We start from the raw sequence: 15,974 nt of genomic DNA, 5'->3' as shown, positions 1-15,974 counted from the left end.
TGCACAATACCATATCAAGGCTTCCATCCGGTAGTTTTGTCTTCCATCAGTCCTCGCCGTTAGCCGAGCTCCGACAAGTGCGTCAGTGAAATCGGTGTACCAGGAAACTGTGACAAACTTTAGGGAACTCAAAATCCGATCAAATGTTTGTTTGTTTTTTGATTAATTAATCGTAACCAACGAATTTAAGTCCCAATTACATATCAATATATAAAATCTGTACAAGAAATTATTTTAAATCATCTTTTGATTTCATTTGAAAACTACATATATTGACAAATATGTTGTCTTTTTTAATGTATGATATATTATTGTATATTTGTGAGTGTTATTTTAGTGTTTAACATAGATTGCTTCATAACCATACTTTGCAGCTTTACTGGGTCACAGCCAAACTGGACATGTCCCCACACAGTCCCTAAAAGTAAAGGACACAGAGACAGACAGTGTTATTCCACAGGCGTTGACACCACATGTCTCCAAATGGAATGTTTTTGGACTATATTTGAATCCCAGAGAAAGTCCACACATTTTCAGGGTCAACATCCACAGTGAAACAGTGCGTTTTAGTGTATTTAATCTATCAGTTCGTATTTTAATGTATTGTATTTATATATAAATGAATTTGTTGGTGGGGTTTGCATGGTCTTCCTGGGTGTGCACTCTAGTTTCCTTCCATAGTCCAAATGCATAAGGTGCCTCTAAAATTACCTGAGTGTGTCTGTCTCATTGTTTGTCCTGTGATGAACTGAGGACATGTCCAGGGTGGACCCTCTGTTTTCCTCAAATAGTTCAAATTGTCTCATGAAGGAAGTTTACAAAGTGCTCAGAGAGAAAGAAATGCTTGCCCTCTACCTCTATATGGATGTAATTTTGTGACAGCATTACCCAACAGACATCTTCCATAATTTATTTTTTTCCCATTTAAAGAGGACATGAGTCAAATACAATGTTGTCATCAAATTTTACTTCATGAATTAATTACTGGCTTTACAAGAAAAGGTAGGATGATGGTCATGTGAACCACTTTTAAAAGAAATTACTCCAAGTTACTGTAATGAGTGTGTTGGAAGGGGAAAAAAATCAAATGCATGTCTGATGACAAAAGATAGAGATATACTTCCCATGAATTATTCCCAATTTCACATTAATCCATCTGACTCCCAGAGCATCAATAACCTGTGCACAACAGTGGGCCCAGATGTCAGCACATTCACAAAAACAACAGATGTGCAATTCTCCACTACAGCCACACTGTATGCAGATCCATCCACTAAACAGAAAACTCATCAAAGACATGATCCAACAGTACTATACCCACAAGAATCAGTATCTCTGTTAAAACTGAATTTTGTTTGATATTTGTTTAATAATAATAATAATAATAATACCTTTAATTTGTAATGCACTTTACATTTGAATATCTCAAAGTGCAACAATAAAAAAAAAGAGACAGTTATACCACAGTTTTACTCCACATATGGTAATGCAGATTTTTTTAAAGTAATGCTCACTTTATGAATCTATAAATTAAACTTTCACCTTAAATCATAACCTCACTCATTTTCGCCAAACATTTTCTGAATATTACCAGCAATAAGTTATGTCTTGCTACATCATGTAAATAGCTCTGAATTCCATGGAGTTTGAATATTAAAATTAGTGCATATAAGTGGCGTGAGGAGTCTGAAAATAACGTTTGTATGAATGTTTGTAAAAGAGGAATACAAATTTTTTTTAATGACATAAGCTTTGTAAAAGTACTTCATGTGTAATTCGTGTGCTCTTCCACGTGAGGTTGCTGAATCCACGCTTTGAGCGCGTCACTGTCTTTGTTAACACGAACGCGACGCGGCGCGCGCTCGATCCACGCCTACAGGGAAGCTCCGCTCTTTTCCGGTTCAAGTCTCCTCGGACCTGGCCGGACATGGAGGACCTGGACACCGCCGCCATCCTGCCCGCGGACGACCCGGACGCCACGTCGCGCGTCCCGGAGGACGCGGGGGAAGCCGGGAGCGGGAGCGGCTGCTGCGGAGGCGCGCGGCCGCCGCTGAGGTGCTGCCGGTCGCGGTGGCTGACGGTGGAACCGGTGCTGCTGCTCTCCACCTTCTCCTCCACCATGCAGATCCCGCTCACCTCCCAGTACCTGTGGGAGCGCATCAGCGAGGACCTGGGCTACAACGGCTCCAAGCAGTCCGGGTGCAGCAACGGCTCCGTGCCCCCGGACCCCCTGGAGGAGGTAGACTGGCACGGACACGCGCACGACTCCTCTATTGGCAGGAATAGGAGCACAATAACAATATAATGCACGTGCGCTTTATTCAGAACTCACGAGGTCAAAAATAATGCAAAACTTTTTTTTCATTTTAACTGGACGCACACAGGTTACAACACAGCAGCTTCATTCAGCGCAAACTGATGAGAGGAAAAGTTTTAGAAGTCACAAAGAATGCTGGGGGTTTTCTGTCACAAAGAATGCTGGGGGTTTTCTGTCAAATGTTTCTCCAAACAGGCGGAGGAAAAAGAGAACTTCTCATGAGCATTGGCAACAATTACAGAAGTCATGTCTTATGTAAATATGAGATAACATATGGTAGAGTGACAGCTGAAGCTGTGAGAGGAAGTATAAACACAACGATTAAAGAGCCAAATGACATTAACTGTCCCATCATACAGAAGATTAGATCATCTCTTTTTAAAGCCGGCGTCCTGGTGGGAGCTCAGTCGCTGCTGTTGTTAATCGAGATCATACAAAGCAAGAAGATGTGAGAGCACACAGGCTGAGGAGGAACTCGCCACCTGTTGTTGATGCTCTGATCTTGTCTCTAAATCCCTCCGCATACTTCCTCTAATGAAGTTCTGAAGTTCAGCACAGTCCTACATTCACCAAGAGAGAGTCCACATTCACAGTCAACACGGTATCTGCTTCTTTATCTTGAACAACAACCACACACACATATAGTTTACCTGAAATAGAAGAACAAACCTATTCAAAAGTCAAACCAGAGTTTAACCCCGAAACAAAGTTCAGCAAAGAGGAACAGAAATCACAAGTTGAAACCGAGCCAGAGACAAAATGATGATCCTGCACAATTCAAAATGTTCCGGCCAGTTTGACCAGCAGTCAGAGAACTCCATCGAGGGGCTTTTTCCAAGCAGTGTTTTATTTTGATTCTGGAGAAGATCAATAGATTTTTTTTTAAAAATGTTTTAAATGTATTTACATTCATGTCAGAAATAAAATGTTCATCCATAAGTTACTCCTAGCAGGTCTGTCAGTGCCTCTTCCCACGGCTGCTCAGTGCGGCTGACTTGGCTCCTCTTCCGTTTTCCAGCAGGTGCAAATCTTGACGGCCAGGTGGAACCTGTACCTCAGTCTGGCAGTCTTCTCTTTTGGCCTGTTGACCGTCCCTCTCATGGGGTCGTGGAGCGACCTTGCCGGCCGCAAGTCGGTCCTCATCCTCACCAACCTGGGCATGGCCGTGCAGACGCTGGTGTACCTGCTGGTGATGTACCTCAAGCTGCCCGTGGCCTACTTCCTGCTGGGCAAGGCGCTCAGCGGCCTGACCGGAGACTTCACGGCTCTCCTGGCCGGCTGCTTCTCATACGTGGCTGACATCAGTGACAAGAAGTCCCGGACCTTCAGGGTGGCGATCCTGGAGGCTTGTCTGGGTTTGGCAGGGATCGTGGCCAACATTATTGGAGGGAAATGGCTGCAGGCACAGGGGTAGGAGAAGCCTGGTTAATATCATCAGAAGTGTCGTATCAGTATAGAAACTGCAGGTGTTTACTTTTTTTTTCTCGTTTCTTCTTCAGTTACATCAACCCTTTTTTGCTGGCACTGTCCACCAGCTTGGCCGCGGCGCTGTACACCTACCTGTTTGTGCATGAGTCCATCAGAACCGACCCGAGCGCCAAGCTGTTCACAACACGCCACCACAAGGCGGTCTGGCTCCTCTACCGGACGGGGGGCTGCAGCGCCATGGCCGCCGAGAGACTCCACAGATGCAAGCTGTGGCTTTACACGCTGTGCTTCTTCATCACGGTGGGCGTTCACTTCGGCATCCGAGACGTGCACGTGCTGTACGTGCTGAGCTCGCCGCTGTGCTGGGGGCCGTACCTCATCGGCATTGCAGCGGCGACTCAATACCTGTCCTTCCTGACCAGCCTGCTGGGCCTGAAGGTCCTGCAGTGCTGCCTGCAGGAGGCCTGGGTGGCCGTCCTGGGTCTGGCCTCCAGCATCGCCGGAGAGGTCGTCATCGCGTTCGCCAGCACCACCCAGCTCATGTTTACAGGTCAGACACTGGGTCTCAGTAGGATTTTATACATTTTGAGATGAATCATTTGAGCCTGAGTCGAAGGCTCCAGGTTCTGGTCGTTTCACTGCCACCCAGCAGTGTGTCAAACACTGACAAAGCAGAAAACACTCTTCCTAGAGACAAGCTGCTGAGTTCAACGCTTCCCTAACTTTTATGGCCCTTTTTTTATTGAGCTTTCCTCGCTCCACCGGTGAAAATGAGTTTACAGTTTTCCCGAACAAGCTTCATTTCGGAGGTTTCAGCAGATTGAGTCGGCCTCGGATATGTCAGCAACTTCATTTACAAGCCAATAAATTAAAAAACAACTTGTGACTGCTTTCAGTTTGAGCCCTCGGAAATCATTAACATACTCAAACATTCTTAACCAAGCAGTGAGTCTCGAGGAGGATCAATTATTGTTTATGACTCTGGATTCATTGGCAATATTATTTGAATGGACAGGCAATAAGCAGATGCTGTAATATCAGTTACACTTTAGGTTTTATATAAAAGAATACATTTTAATAATATACAACAGCCTTGACTTATTTATCTGTAATAATTTGTTTTTTAAAAGTTATGAGGAAAAGGCATTCCCTTGGCCCTCTTTCTTTCCCTTCTGAGGCTCTCTGGCGCCCCCCCAGGGGAAACCCGCCCACTCTTAAACATGCACAGATTTTAAATGTTTTTACATCCAGTTTTCTGTGTTGATCGATTGACCTGACTAATAAGTGGAAGATGTGTTTCGTCCCCAGCGTACGGCCTGAGTTTCCTCTCCATGGCGGTGTCGCCCGTGATCAGATCGAAGCTGTCCAACCTGGTGGACCCGTCGGAGCAAGGTGAGCCGGGCTGACGGGGTCGGGGTGATCCCAGGGTGGAGGGCCGTGTTTGTGTGTGCAAAACATATGTAAATGAGACCCAGCTGCAGAACGAGCCGGTGCACTAATTAAGTACACACCAGCGCCGTTTCACGCTTGTGTCACGAGGGACAGCAGGCTATGAACGCACTCATCTGTCTGTGTGTGTGTGTGTGTGTGTGTGTATGTATGTGTGTGTGTGTGTGTGTCCCAGGTGCCCTGTTTGCCTGTGTAGCCTGTGTGGAGAGCTTGTGCTTCCTGGTGGGCAGTTCGGTGTTTAACTCCCTCTACGCCGCCACGCTGGAGTTCATGAAGGGCTTCGCGTTTCTCTTCGCCGCCGTCGTTCTCCTCTTCCCTGCTGCGATCATCGGGTGAGTCCGCTCCTCATCCGCTGGCTTCAAATGAGCTTTTCAGCCGCATGTTGGTGAAATGTAAATGTTGTATTTGTTTTTGTTTGCCTTCATAGGACCCTGCAGTGTATAGACCAGAGGAGGAACCGCAGAGACTCCACAGTATCCTGATCTGACTGGAAGAGGACGGCAGGAGTCTGACAGGACGACCTCTTCACTGCCAGGTTTTATTCCAGGATTCAACAAAGACATTAAATCCAGCAGACCGATGAAGACCAACCTCCTGACAGACGTCACTGCTGTCTCAGATTATGGACAATTTCACAACAACAATTTCATGAAGCCTTCATGAAGGCCTTCGTTCAGATGAACATGATTCAACATTAAGCTTAATAATGTGATTAGCACATTTCCAGTACAGCATTAATGCCAAAAACGTGCCTTACATTTATGCTCCAGTTAAATGAAAAGACTTTTTTTTTGCTGATTTCTCCCCCTCGTGTTTATGGGCATAAAGTTCAGTTATCTCTGAACATGTGACCAATAGCTGTTAAGTAACTAATTCACTGCAAAGTTCCTACTTTTCCTCATGTTAAGCAGTGTTATTCATTGATTCTCCATGTTTCAAAAAAAAAATGCACATGCACCGACTGCAGAGCTGTAAAACTGACTGTGAGGAGGAAGAAAATTAATTTAAACCACGCTCTTCACAAACAAGCACTTTACACAATATTCTTAACAAAATCTAAATACAATTTTAGATGAGTAAACTATATGGGAAGCTCTTCGCTTTCCACTTTTTGTTTTTACTGAAACAAACTTATCAGTTAAAATATTATCCGATACAGATCAATTTTCTGTCTTCATCGTCATTATTAGGTCTGTTTGTTCAGTTTGGAGGTTTTATCTGAAAAGGGAGATAAAGTGCAGGCCTAAACAGTCTGAGGATAAAATGTGTGAGAGTGTAAAGTCTTTTCAAATAATAAAATCATAAGAGCCGAGAGATGTGAGGAAGTTGTCAAGCTGTCAGTAATGTTATATACAAATACGTCTCAAGAAATTAGAACACAGTGGAAAAGTTTGGGTGTTTATTTTCCCAAATTCTATTAAGAAATGTGATCCTAAAATGTCATTTTATGACTTTATTCTTTCATGTTTATCTTAAATCTTCTTCAAAAATACAGTATTTTATAATATACTATTTCATATGATGAGGTGTTTAAATTCATTTTAAGCCAGAGGACATAATTTCCAAGGCAACAATGAAAAAAATGGTTGAAATTTTCAAGTGTGTTTAGGTAAAAACACAACTGACAAAACACTTTTCGGTGTAGTTTTTCTCTGTAGAAGTGATTTAAAAATGATTATTAAAACTGAGGTCACACAAAAATATCATGATTTCGGGTTGTGAGCAGAAATGTCCCAATGCAGCGCAGCACAAACTGCAGCAGTAGCTGTAGATCCCCCACCCTCCGCCCCCCTCCACCCCCCTCCACCCCCATCCACACTGGATAGTCCCAGTGAGGGGCTCGTGGCCCACATGCACAGCCGGGTCACGTCCAGCGAGGGAACACAAGCCGCCGCGTCGGCTTCAAAATGCACAAAGGGAAGTTAGCGGGTTAAGTGAAGTATGAAGTGAGCTGCTATGAATTGATCGCTGTAAACATCGCTGCAGACCGAGCTGCAGTTTGAGCGGATCATGTGATCGAAGCCATTTTTCTGTGGAGTTGTGTGAGAATATCGAGAACTGATTTCTCCAGAAGACATCTGGATGATTTCGTGTTGTTGATATACAATATATCTTTGCATTTGTTTCTGTAAGTGGAGCGTTTTTATTTTCTGATTTGAATAAAAAAAAAAGATTTGCACATTTTTATAACTTGTTTTATTATGTTTGATCGTTCAGGTTTAAATAAAACCAGCAAAAATCCTACTTCACACTGTCAGAACACACAATGGTAACAGATGGCTCCGAGCTGACAAAAAAAAAAGGTAAATGTTAATAAATACATAGAGTACATTTAATTAATTAGTTAGCATGTTGAAGCAAGCATCACAGGCAAATTATATTAAGGCAAGATGAATTAAATGAAAGCCCTGGAAGGTGGTGGTTTTATCCGAAAATAAAAAAAAAAAAACACTGAGAAAAATGTCATTTCAGTCTGAAACAAATATCCAGTACGATGCCGCAATAAACCATGTTGGCCAATTTCTAATTCAGTTACATGATAATCTGATTGTTTTGTTAAATTACTGAGAATAACTGCTGAATCTCACAAATACATATTTAAATGAAGACATTCTTGTTTCTCCAAAGCTGAATGATGAGCTGAATTTGTTTTTATTGGCATGTTTACTAAACACTGAAGTAAAAATGAGTCTCGAGTTAACAGGAAGAAATGGTTTGTTAAATGACACTGTTATGATGGCGATCTGTAAAACATACGTGTGAGTAAGTGTGTGTTAATGTCAGTCACCAGAATGATCGCGTTAATACTACATGGATATGTTTCATGTTTCTACTTTGGTCGTAAATGTAATTCTGGATAAATCAGGCGGTTTATTCATCCGAGCATCATGTCTACGCTTCCCGTCTCTCTGGGCTGCTGCATTTCACAGTTTGCACAGCGAGTAATGATCGTTCCTCATCCTTCGAGCATGTTCAGGAATCAAGTCACATTTGCGGCGGCTTGTACGCGTTTCAAGTCTTCCTTGGAAGCCGATTCCTGAATTGTTTGTGCCTCTGCAGCAGCTCGGTGACATTCAACCCTCAGGCTGTCCCTCTCATCACATCGGTCATTCCTTCTGAAACCCGCACTATCAGTTGATTCTCCGACCTGCTTTGCACCGATTGAACAGACCATGTTTGCATACGGTAACTTCTGAGTGGATGCTGCACAAACTGCTGTTGGTTACGTTGCTGGGTGCTGCTGTCGGCAGATCACAGTTATTTTTCCTGAGATACAGAAGGCGCATATACTGTACCTGAAAACACACATACAGCAGTATCAGGGAGCTAAACATTAAAGGCTTAAACTTCATTACATACAATCTACAGTGACCTCTGTAATTTTTTAGGTCTAGTCATGTTAGGCAAGTAATGTTGGCTTTTATATCAAATTCAACATGCATGTGGGCCGATTGCGGAGAGCTGCTGGCACGTCGCCACAGGACACAGGGAATTTGACATCGTGAAGAGTTACAGCTGAGGTTATTGCCGTTTATTTCTTTTTCTGTGCCTTGGGGTCGCCTGCACTGTCCGTTTGGTCCTGGGGTCCCTTCAGGAAACGCAGTATCTTCTCGATGGTGGCCTCCTGGTACTCATGGGACCACCTGTCCACCGGGCAGATCGCAGCAGTTACTCAATGAAGTGCATTCAAAAACAGCTGCAGTACTCACAATAAAGCTCTCGTACAAAACATGCAGAGAAACATATGGACTCATGCGAAGCAGAAACAGTAGCTCATCTAATCCAAGAAATGTATTCATATGGAGCAGAATCTATGGCTGAGCCGTCACAGTTTTCCATGTTACTCCCCTCAGGGAAAAGAAACTGTCCATCTCTTTCCTGTAGCAAACACAGGAAGTACTGTCCTATTAGACTAGACCGAGACTCACTTGATGCCGTTGAAGTTGAGAATAGCTCTCATGTCCTCTGGTAAAGACATGGGATCAGGCCACAGGAAGTTATCTGTGACAGGAACTATGTTCTTCTTCGCATCCAAGGCTGTGACGATCTCCTGCAAGTCAAAAATTGCATTTTCTTTTTAACGTTCATGACATTTAACATGCAAAATCTGTGATGAATGTAACCCCTGCTTCACTTTTTGAGCCGGTACCACGGTCCGATTGAGTTATCTATAAGTCACTCATATTACTAAACATTTTAATTCCTAGAAAGGTTGAAATTACTTATAAAACTTCATCAATTCCATGTTATTTATAATTGTTTCACATGGTTATGTTTAACATTCTCTCTGACAGTCTTCCATATGATCAAGATGCGATGTTTAAAGCTTTTGTTGTTAATTGTTTGCATTTGTTATTCTTATGCTTACTGTGCTGTGGAGTGAAGGTTTTTTTTTTTTTTTTGTTTTCCGCTCCTCGGTGAAAGACATTTCAGTCCACACATGCAGAGCAGGAACCGTGTCTGACCTTATGCACCCAGTCCTTCATGGCGGTGTCCCCCATGCACTTGTCCAGCGCGTTGGCAGACAGGACCAGGATGAAGTTGCGAGCCTTCTGCACACTCTGGATCAGTTTGTCCTGGAATTTACCGGCCTCCAGCTTCTCCACGTCGATAAAGACGCTGTATCCTCTGACCTGCAGGTGCACCTTCAGGAGGCTGTTGAGGGAAAGAGCCACAAAGTCAGTACTGTTGTGCACTAACAAAACAAAACAAAACAAAAATCCCTTTCAACCCGACGCCGTCTCCGTCTCACCTGGCCAGCTGGGAGCCGGTGGTCCGCCGGTAGCTGATGAAGACGTCGGGCCCTGCCGGCTGGGCGTCGGTGTGGCAGGGCTTCAGGGGCCGGCGGGCGGACGCCAGGATCTTTGCTCTGTGGACTCCGTTGTTGATGAGGCAGTCGTGCTGCAGCTGCTGATCAGTCAGGTGCTGAACGTTGTTGCGGTCGACTCCAGACTGGACCAGGCCGTAGGTGTACTGGCGGAAACGAGGGTCCACCTCCACTAACCAGTCGGCCATGTTGTTTGGGTCACACGTGGCGTAGTTGGCATAAGTTTTCAGAACACGCAAGTCTCTCAGGAACCTGCACAAAGAGCCACAAGACAAGGTGTTACGACAATAAGAGCCCAGTATCGCATTACTTCACTTCATATCTGTGCACTGAAAGTGTTTTGCTACTTGCCTCTTGCGGGTCAGACCTGCACTCATGCCCAGGTCGGTGCTCAGATCCTGATCCGTTATGTTCAGCAGGATGTCTCCATCCACCTGAAGCTCCTGCGTCAAAGCATCACAGTCATTTCACAGGCCGATTCGTTTTCCTGCAGTATGACTGATCCTCAGGGTTAGGATTCGCCTCAGGTACTGAGACAGAGAGAACAAATCAATCTGGAAGAGTCTGAGAGTGAAGCTGCTACGTCTCCTCAATCAGAAGAAGCAGGCTCCACTGAGACGGAGGCCAAGGTCGAACAAGGACCACCTGGAGACATTATGTCTTTCAGATGGGATGAGAATGACTCAGGGTCTCAAGAACAAGAGGAAATTATGTCTTCATATTACTACATGCACTAAGCAGAGGAAAAAAATAGAAGGAGTCTTATTAATATTTCACTCACCTGGAAACGGTCACAATAGGCACTGAAGCCAATCTGCTGCAGCCACATTCGCACTTCACAGGTTTTCCAGTTGGGGACACACGAGAGGATCCGTCTTGGGACTTCCTCTCCCATCATGCTCAGCGCCCGCTTGGCCAGGGAGCAGGCCGTGCCGTTGCTGGAGTACATGACGATTCGCTTCAGGCTCTGCACCGCTCCGATCTCTTGAAATATCTTAAAAAAGGCAAATTAAAGGCTCAGTCACAGCAAAACTGCCAACACTTTGAGGGTTGATCTTTGAGGTGGGTGATCGGCGGCTGTACCTTGGTGTTGCGCTGGCGGGACTTGATGCTGGCCTCAACACACAGATAAAACGCCGCGATGCATTTACCCTCCAGCCGAGTGCCGTCCAGCAGAGGCAGCAGGTGCTGCAGGTCGGCCGCGGTTCTGCCCTGCATGGAGTCCGTACTGTCCAGCAAGCTGCGGGCAAAGTCATCGGGGTCCAGGGAGGCGATGAACGGCTCCACCAGCTCCAGCGTTCCCGACTTCACCACCTCTTTCTCGATCTCCCGGTTGGCGGCCAGAACGGTGACGGCCAGGCAGGCGTGGAAGCGGATCAGTTCGTCTTCTTTGGAAAAAGCCAGCGGGAAAAGCCACTCGGCCGCCTGCTTCTCGATCATCCACCTCTGGCAGCGGTGGCCGCCGTACATGGCGCAGTTGGCCAGAGCCACGGCGCAGTGGCGCAGCACGGTGGGGTCGGTGCCTCGGCACCAGAACAGCAGGGCGTCCAGGGCGCCGTTGGAGATGAGGTGGACGGCGGTTTCTTCCGTGTGTTTGAACATGTGCTCCAGGATGCCTGAGACGCTGCGAGCCAGCTGAGCATCTTCCTGCTGTTGAGACAAGTTGAGGATGACGCCCAGACCGAGGCGAGCCACATAGTCCCTGGAAAGCATGGGAACAGTGTTAACACACAAACAAGTGCAAAGCGAGGCAGTGTGACTTTATTTTTAGGTCTGGTTTGCACCTTCATGTGCATTTACATGTATCTATATTTATTTTTATATTCATAATACTTTTCAGGTGCATTTTTATATATATCTATATCTATTACTTCCATGTATGTATATCTTATGTATTGTATTTATACAGTACATGTATTTATACAGTCTGTGTTTGCATACTGCTGCTGGCAACACTGAATTTCTCCACTAGATCAATAAAGGCTTATCTTATAAAATGACATTTTAGGCTTGAATAAAAATACAGCATATGCATGGTGTGCAGCACTGAACCAACAATTTTCAGTTTTTTTAACATTTTTTCTTTGAAATAGGAAATAAAACTCCCAAAATTTAAAGTAATCCCTGTCTCAAATGTGAAGACCAGTTCCTCTTGTGTGTTTTTACTTTGTTGTTTGGAGCTTTCACAGCTGTAGCGAGTCAGTTTCAACAGGAACCAACCTCCTGGTCCATAAAGTAAATCAAGTTATTCAGTTAGGGAGACTGAAATGTTGAGATGCCACAGAAAATAATTGTCTCTGCTTCAACACAGCTGCTGCACTGACAGGCTCATCACTGGGCTCTGCTCTGTGTTCAGTGAGGACAATCATCAGATTCAGGTGTGTTTGCAGCAGGGAGGGAGCTAATGCATGCTGGACAGGGGCTCTGCAGGATGGGTGGGGCACCACTGGCCCAAAACACAATATACACTTTTTATATACCGTAAGTTAATGGTTTAAAAAAAAAGTCCTGTAAATAGATATCTTATACATTCCAACTGAATCAATGTCTCACTGTTGCCAATTCAAGAATGTGGTTGATCTGTAACAAATACTTTGGGAAGTTTCTAGCAAAAAGAAAAAATATTTTAATTTTGAGGGTTTTTTTAATGTGTGAAATCCAAGCATTGAAAATAGATTGTTTTTTCTTCGGTTTTAGACTCTGATGGTATTTGTTGAAGCAATACTGAGTGGCCCCCGGTTCACTCAGCGTGGGAACGACATGATTACATTGTGGTCAGTCATTACTCATCAGATATTCTTGTTCGCTGGTGGCAGTGGCCTGATTGTTCCACTTCACAGGCCTCATTAAGCTGTGGCCTGCATTAGTAACGCGTGGCCACCAGCTGGAATGATGAGGACTCAAAGTCACTGAGACAGATTCCTCAGCATTCAAGATACTGCTCAAAACTATGAAAATAAAAATATTTTTTTTGGTTCTGTTTTTACATACCAAAGCCTGAAGGAAGTTGTTAGTGTAAAGTGTCTAAATAAATTCGTGTATCAAAAACTTTGGGTTTGTTTTGAAGAGACCAATTTCATTTAAAAGTCTCTGTTTAGTTTGTGGATCTTTATATATGCTCTGGATTAGCTCTGTTTCTCTGAGCAGCGGTGAACCGTGGCGTACCTGTTCTCCGAGATGAGGATCTGCTCCAGCAGCTTGGCGGACTCATAGGTGAGCTCCACCGCGGGGGTCTGCTGCAGCTGCAGCAGCTTCTCCAGGCCTCCGTCCAGCCGGATCCGGGTGCAGATCTCCTCGGCCACCTGCCGCCCCACGGTGGGTAAGACCCAGGCCTCCTCCACCAGCTGGTAGATCTCGGCGATGGCCCTGCGCGTCTCCTCCGCCTCCGAGGTTTCCGTGGAGGACCGGAGCCTCCGGATGGCGGAGCGCAGGGCGGGGAGCGACGCGTCCAAAACCGTCTGCACGTCCGCGTTGATGCCCGGGGAGACGGCCCTGGGGTCGCTCCCGGAGCCGCTCCGGCCCCGCTGCAGCCGGCTGACATACTCCGGAACGGTGAGCCTGTCGGAGCTGAACATGACGGAGAGATGTCGGTAGAGCCTCCACAGGAAGAGCGCCACAGAGAAGAGCATCTACCGGACGCGACTCTTCAAGGCCCGCCAGGTGGCTCCAGGAAGCAGGGCCGCTGTAGATCACAGCTGACAGCGTCCGGCCCGCCGCATCACTCCTCTCCGGGTGTCATCCCAGATAAACCCCCGTAAAGACTCATAATCTGGAGCGGCTGCTTTGTCTGCCTCACAGAGCAGGAATAACAAATCTGAATGGAACTAGAAAAAATTTGCAGTTCCTGAAGAAACTGCAAGTGTGAATGCTGAGCTGAAAATGCTAAACTGTAATGCAGAAAAAGCTCAAGAAGCTCAAGATGAAAAGTTGAAAAAGGTTGAAAAATTTGAAAATCTGCAAAAAGTTGAAAAAGGTTGAAAACGCTGCAAAAAGTTGAGAAAGATTGTAAAAATTTGAAAACGCTGCAAAAATTCGAAAGAAGTTGAAAAAGGTTGAAAACACTGCAAAAAGTTGAAAAAGGTTGAGAAAGGTTAAAAACGCTGCAAAAAGCTGAAAAGAGTAGAAAAAGGTGGTGAAAGTTTGAAAACACTGCAAAAAGTTGAAAAAGGGTCAAAAAGTTTGAAAACGCTGCAAAAAGCTGAAAAAGGTTGAAAACACTGCAAAAAGTTGAAAGGGGTTGAATACGCTGCAAAAAGTTGAAAAGAGTAGAAAAAGGCGGTGAAAGTTTGAAAACACTGCAAAAAGTTGAAAGAAGTTAAAAAGGTTGACAAAGTTTGAAAACGCTGCAAAAAGTTAAAAAAAAGTTGAAAATACAGCAAAAAGTTGAAAAAGGTTGAAAACACTGCAAAAAGTTGAAAAAGGGTCAAAAAGTTTGAAAACGCTGCAAAAAGCTGAAAAAGGTTGAAAACACTGCAAAAAGTTGAAAGGGGTTGAATACGCTGCAAAAAGTTGAAAAGAGTAGAAAAAGGCGGTGAAAGTTTGAAAACACTGCAAAAAGTTGAAAGAAGTTAAAAAGGTTGACAAAGTTTGAAAACGCTGCAAAAAGTTAAAAAAAAAAGTTGAAAATACAGCAAAAAGTTGAAAAAGGTTGAAAACACTGCAAAAAGTTGAAAAAGGTTGAAAAAGTATGAAAACGCTGCAAGAATGTTGAAAAAGGTTGAAAGCGCTGCAAAAAGTTGAAAAAGGTTGAAAAAGTTTGAAAACTCTGCAAAAAGTTGAAAACAGTTGAATAAGGTTGAAAAATGTTGAAAACACTGCAAAAAGTTGAAAAAGGTTGAAAAAGTTTGAAAACGCTGCAAAAAGTTGAAAAAGGTTGAAAAAGTTTGAAAAGGCTGCAAACACTTGAAAAATGTTGAAAAAGGTTGAAAACGCTCCAAAAAGTTGAAAAAGGTTCAAAAATGTTGAAAACGCTGCAAAAAGTTGAAAAAGAAGCAGTAGACATCAGTAGAGTCAGTGTCAGAGTAACAGAGGATCAATAGAGCTCCAGTCTTAATGGAAAAATCCAGACTAATCAAGCAGCAGTCAGCACAACAGGTGTGTCTGTTGCTATGGAGACCAGCTGCACAGCAGCCATGACAGTGAATCAGCACTTTTTAATGGAGTGCGCATGGTTGAAGAAATGGCATTTCTCGGGGACCAAAAGACGAAATTGAAAAAGATTTTCACACAGTCAGATTCAGAAGCCTTTCATGAATTTAATGGTGCAGGAATCATGTCTGTAGGATCATCCATTCAGCCACGGCGATTGTGCGAACACGAGTGAAGTTTTGGATTCAGGCGTCTCGAAAATGCATTGGAGCGGATGGGAGAAAATTCTGCACTCTCCTCAAACAAATGCCTCTGGAGAGAGAACCGTGTGAGATAGAGACAAAGTGACTCAATTGTACGGGTCACAAGAAAAATTCCTACATTTTGAGGGGTTATTGTGCAGATTGAGCCAGAAATGTGGCCGTACGGACGAGAAAATAATTTTTTTTTGGGTTAAAATTCAGAGACTCCCGCACTCTAAATTCCTTTCTCCCACTCTAGCTTTTCCAATACACACCCATTGTAAACTTCAAAAACGGCTGAAATTCTCTCCGTACTTGAAGGCTCACAGCTGAAATTTGGTGAGAGATCGTGCAATGACATTACATACCTGAATAGAGGACAAAAATGCCTACGTTTTAAAAGTTAAATGACTTTTCTATGTGAAAGTATGACAAAGTTTTAAGGGTTCAAAGTTGAAGGAGTTGAAAGGTCAGTTGAAGGGGTTTTCCATCCACTTCAATGTTAAAAATAATTTTAAAAAGTTGAAATATTTCAAAAAGTTTAAAAAAGTTTAAAAAGTTTAAAAAGGTTTAAGAAAGGGTTTAAAAAGTTGAATAGTTTAAAAGTTGAATGGTTAAAATC

The 15,974-nt window shown here is 44.1% G+C and overlaps 2 protein-coding genes across 2 annotated transcripts; one reads left to right on the top strand and one right to left on the bottom strand.

Annotated features, from left to right (window-relative positions):
- The first annotated feature begins 1,893 nt into the window (after positions 1-1,893).
- slc46a1 (solute carrier family 46 member 1) lies at positions 1,894-7,373 on the top strand. Its single transcript, XM_030108988.1, has 6 exons — positions 1,894-2,239; positions 3,336-3,727; positions 3,817-4,295; positions 5,054-5,137; positions 5,370-5,526; positions 5,622-7,373. The coding sequence occupies exons 1-6, from the start codon at positions 1,928-1,930 to the stop codon at positions 5,674-5,676; spliced, it is 1,479 nt and encodes a 492-aa protein (XP_029964848.1). The 5' UTR covers positions 1,894-1,927; the 3' UTR covers positions 5,677-7,373.
- An 83-nt stretch (positions 7,374-7,456) lies between these two features.
- sarm1 (sterile alpha and TIR motif containing 1) lies at positions 7,457-13,783 on the bottom strand. The gene is made up of 8 exons (XM_030108987.1): positions 13,188-13,783; positions 11,106-11,724; positions 10,804-11,016; positions 10,374-10,465; positions 9,948-10,274; positions 9,661-9,850; positions 9,124-9,245; positions 7,457-8,838 (listed from the first exon to the last, which is right to left on the bottom strand). The coding sequence occupies exons 1-8, from the start codon at positions 13,649-13,651 to the stop codon at positions 8,727-8,729; spliced, it is 2,139 nt and encodes a 712-aa protein (XP_029964847.1). The 5' UTR covers positions 13,652-13,783; the 3' UTR covers positions 7,457-8,726.
- Between the last annotated feature and the right edge of the window lie 2,191 nt (positions 13,784-15,974).

Source organism: Salarias fasciatus, chromosome 14, assembly GCF_902148845.1.
Source record: "Salarias fasciatus chromosome 14, fSalaFa1.1, whole genome shotgun sequence".
Classification (NCBI taxonomy): Eukaryota; Metazoa; Chordata; class Actinopteri; order Blenniiformes; family Blenniidae; genus Salarias; species Salarias fasciatus.
The sequence above is the reverse complement of the archived record's forward strand: the minus strand, read 5'-3'. Positions and strand labels throughout refer to the sequence as shown.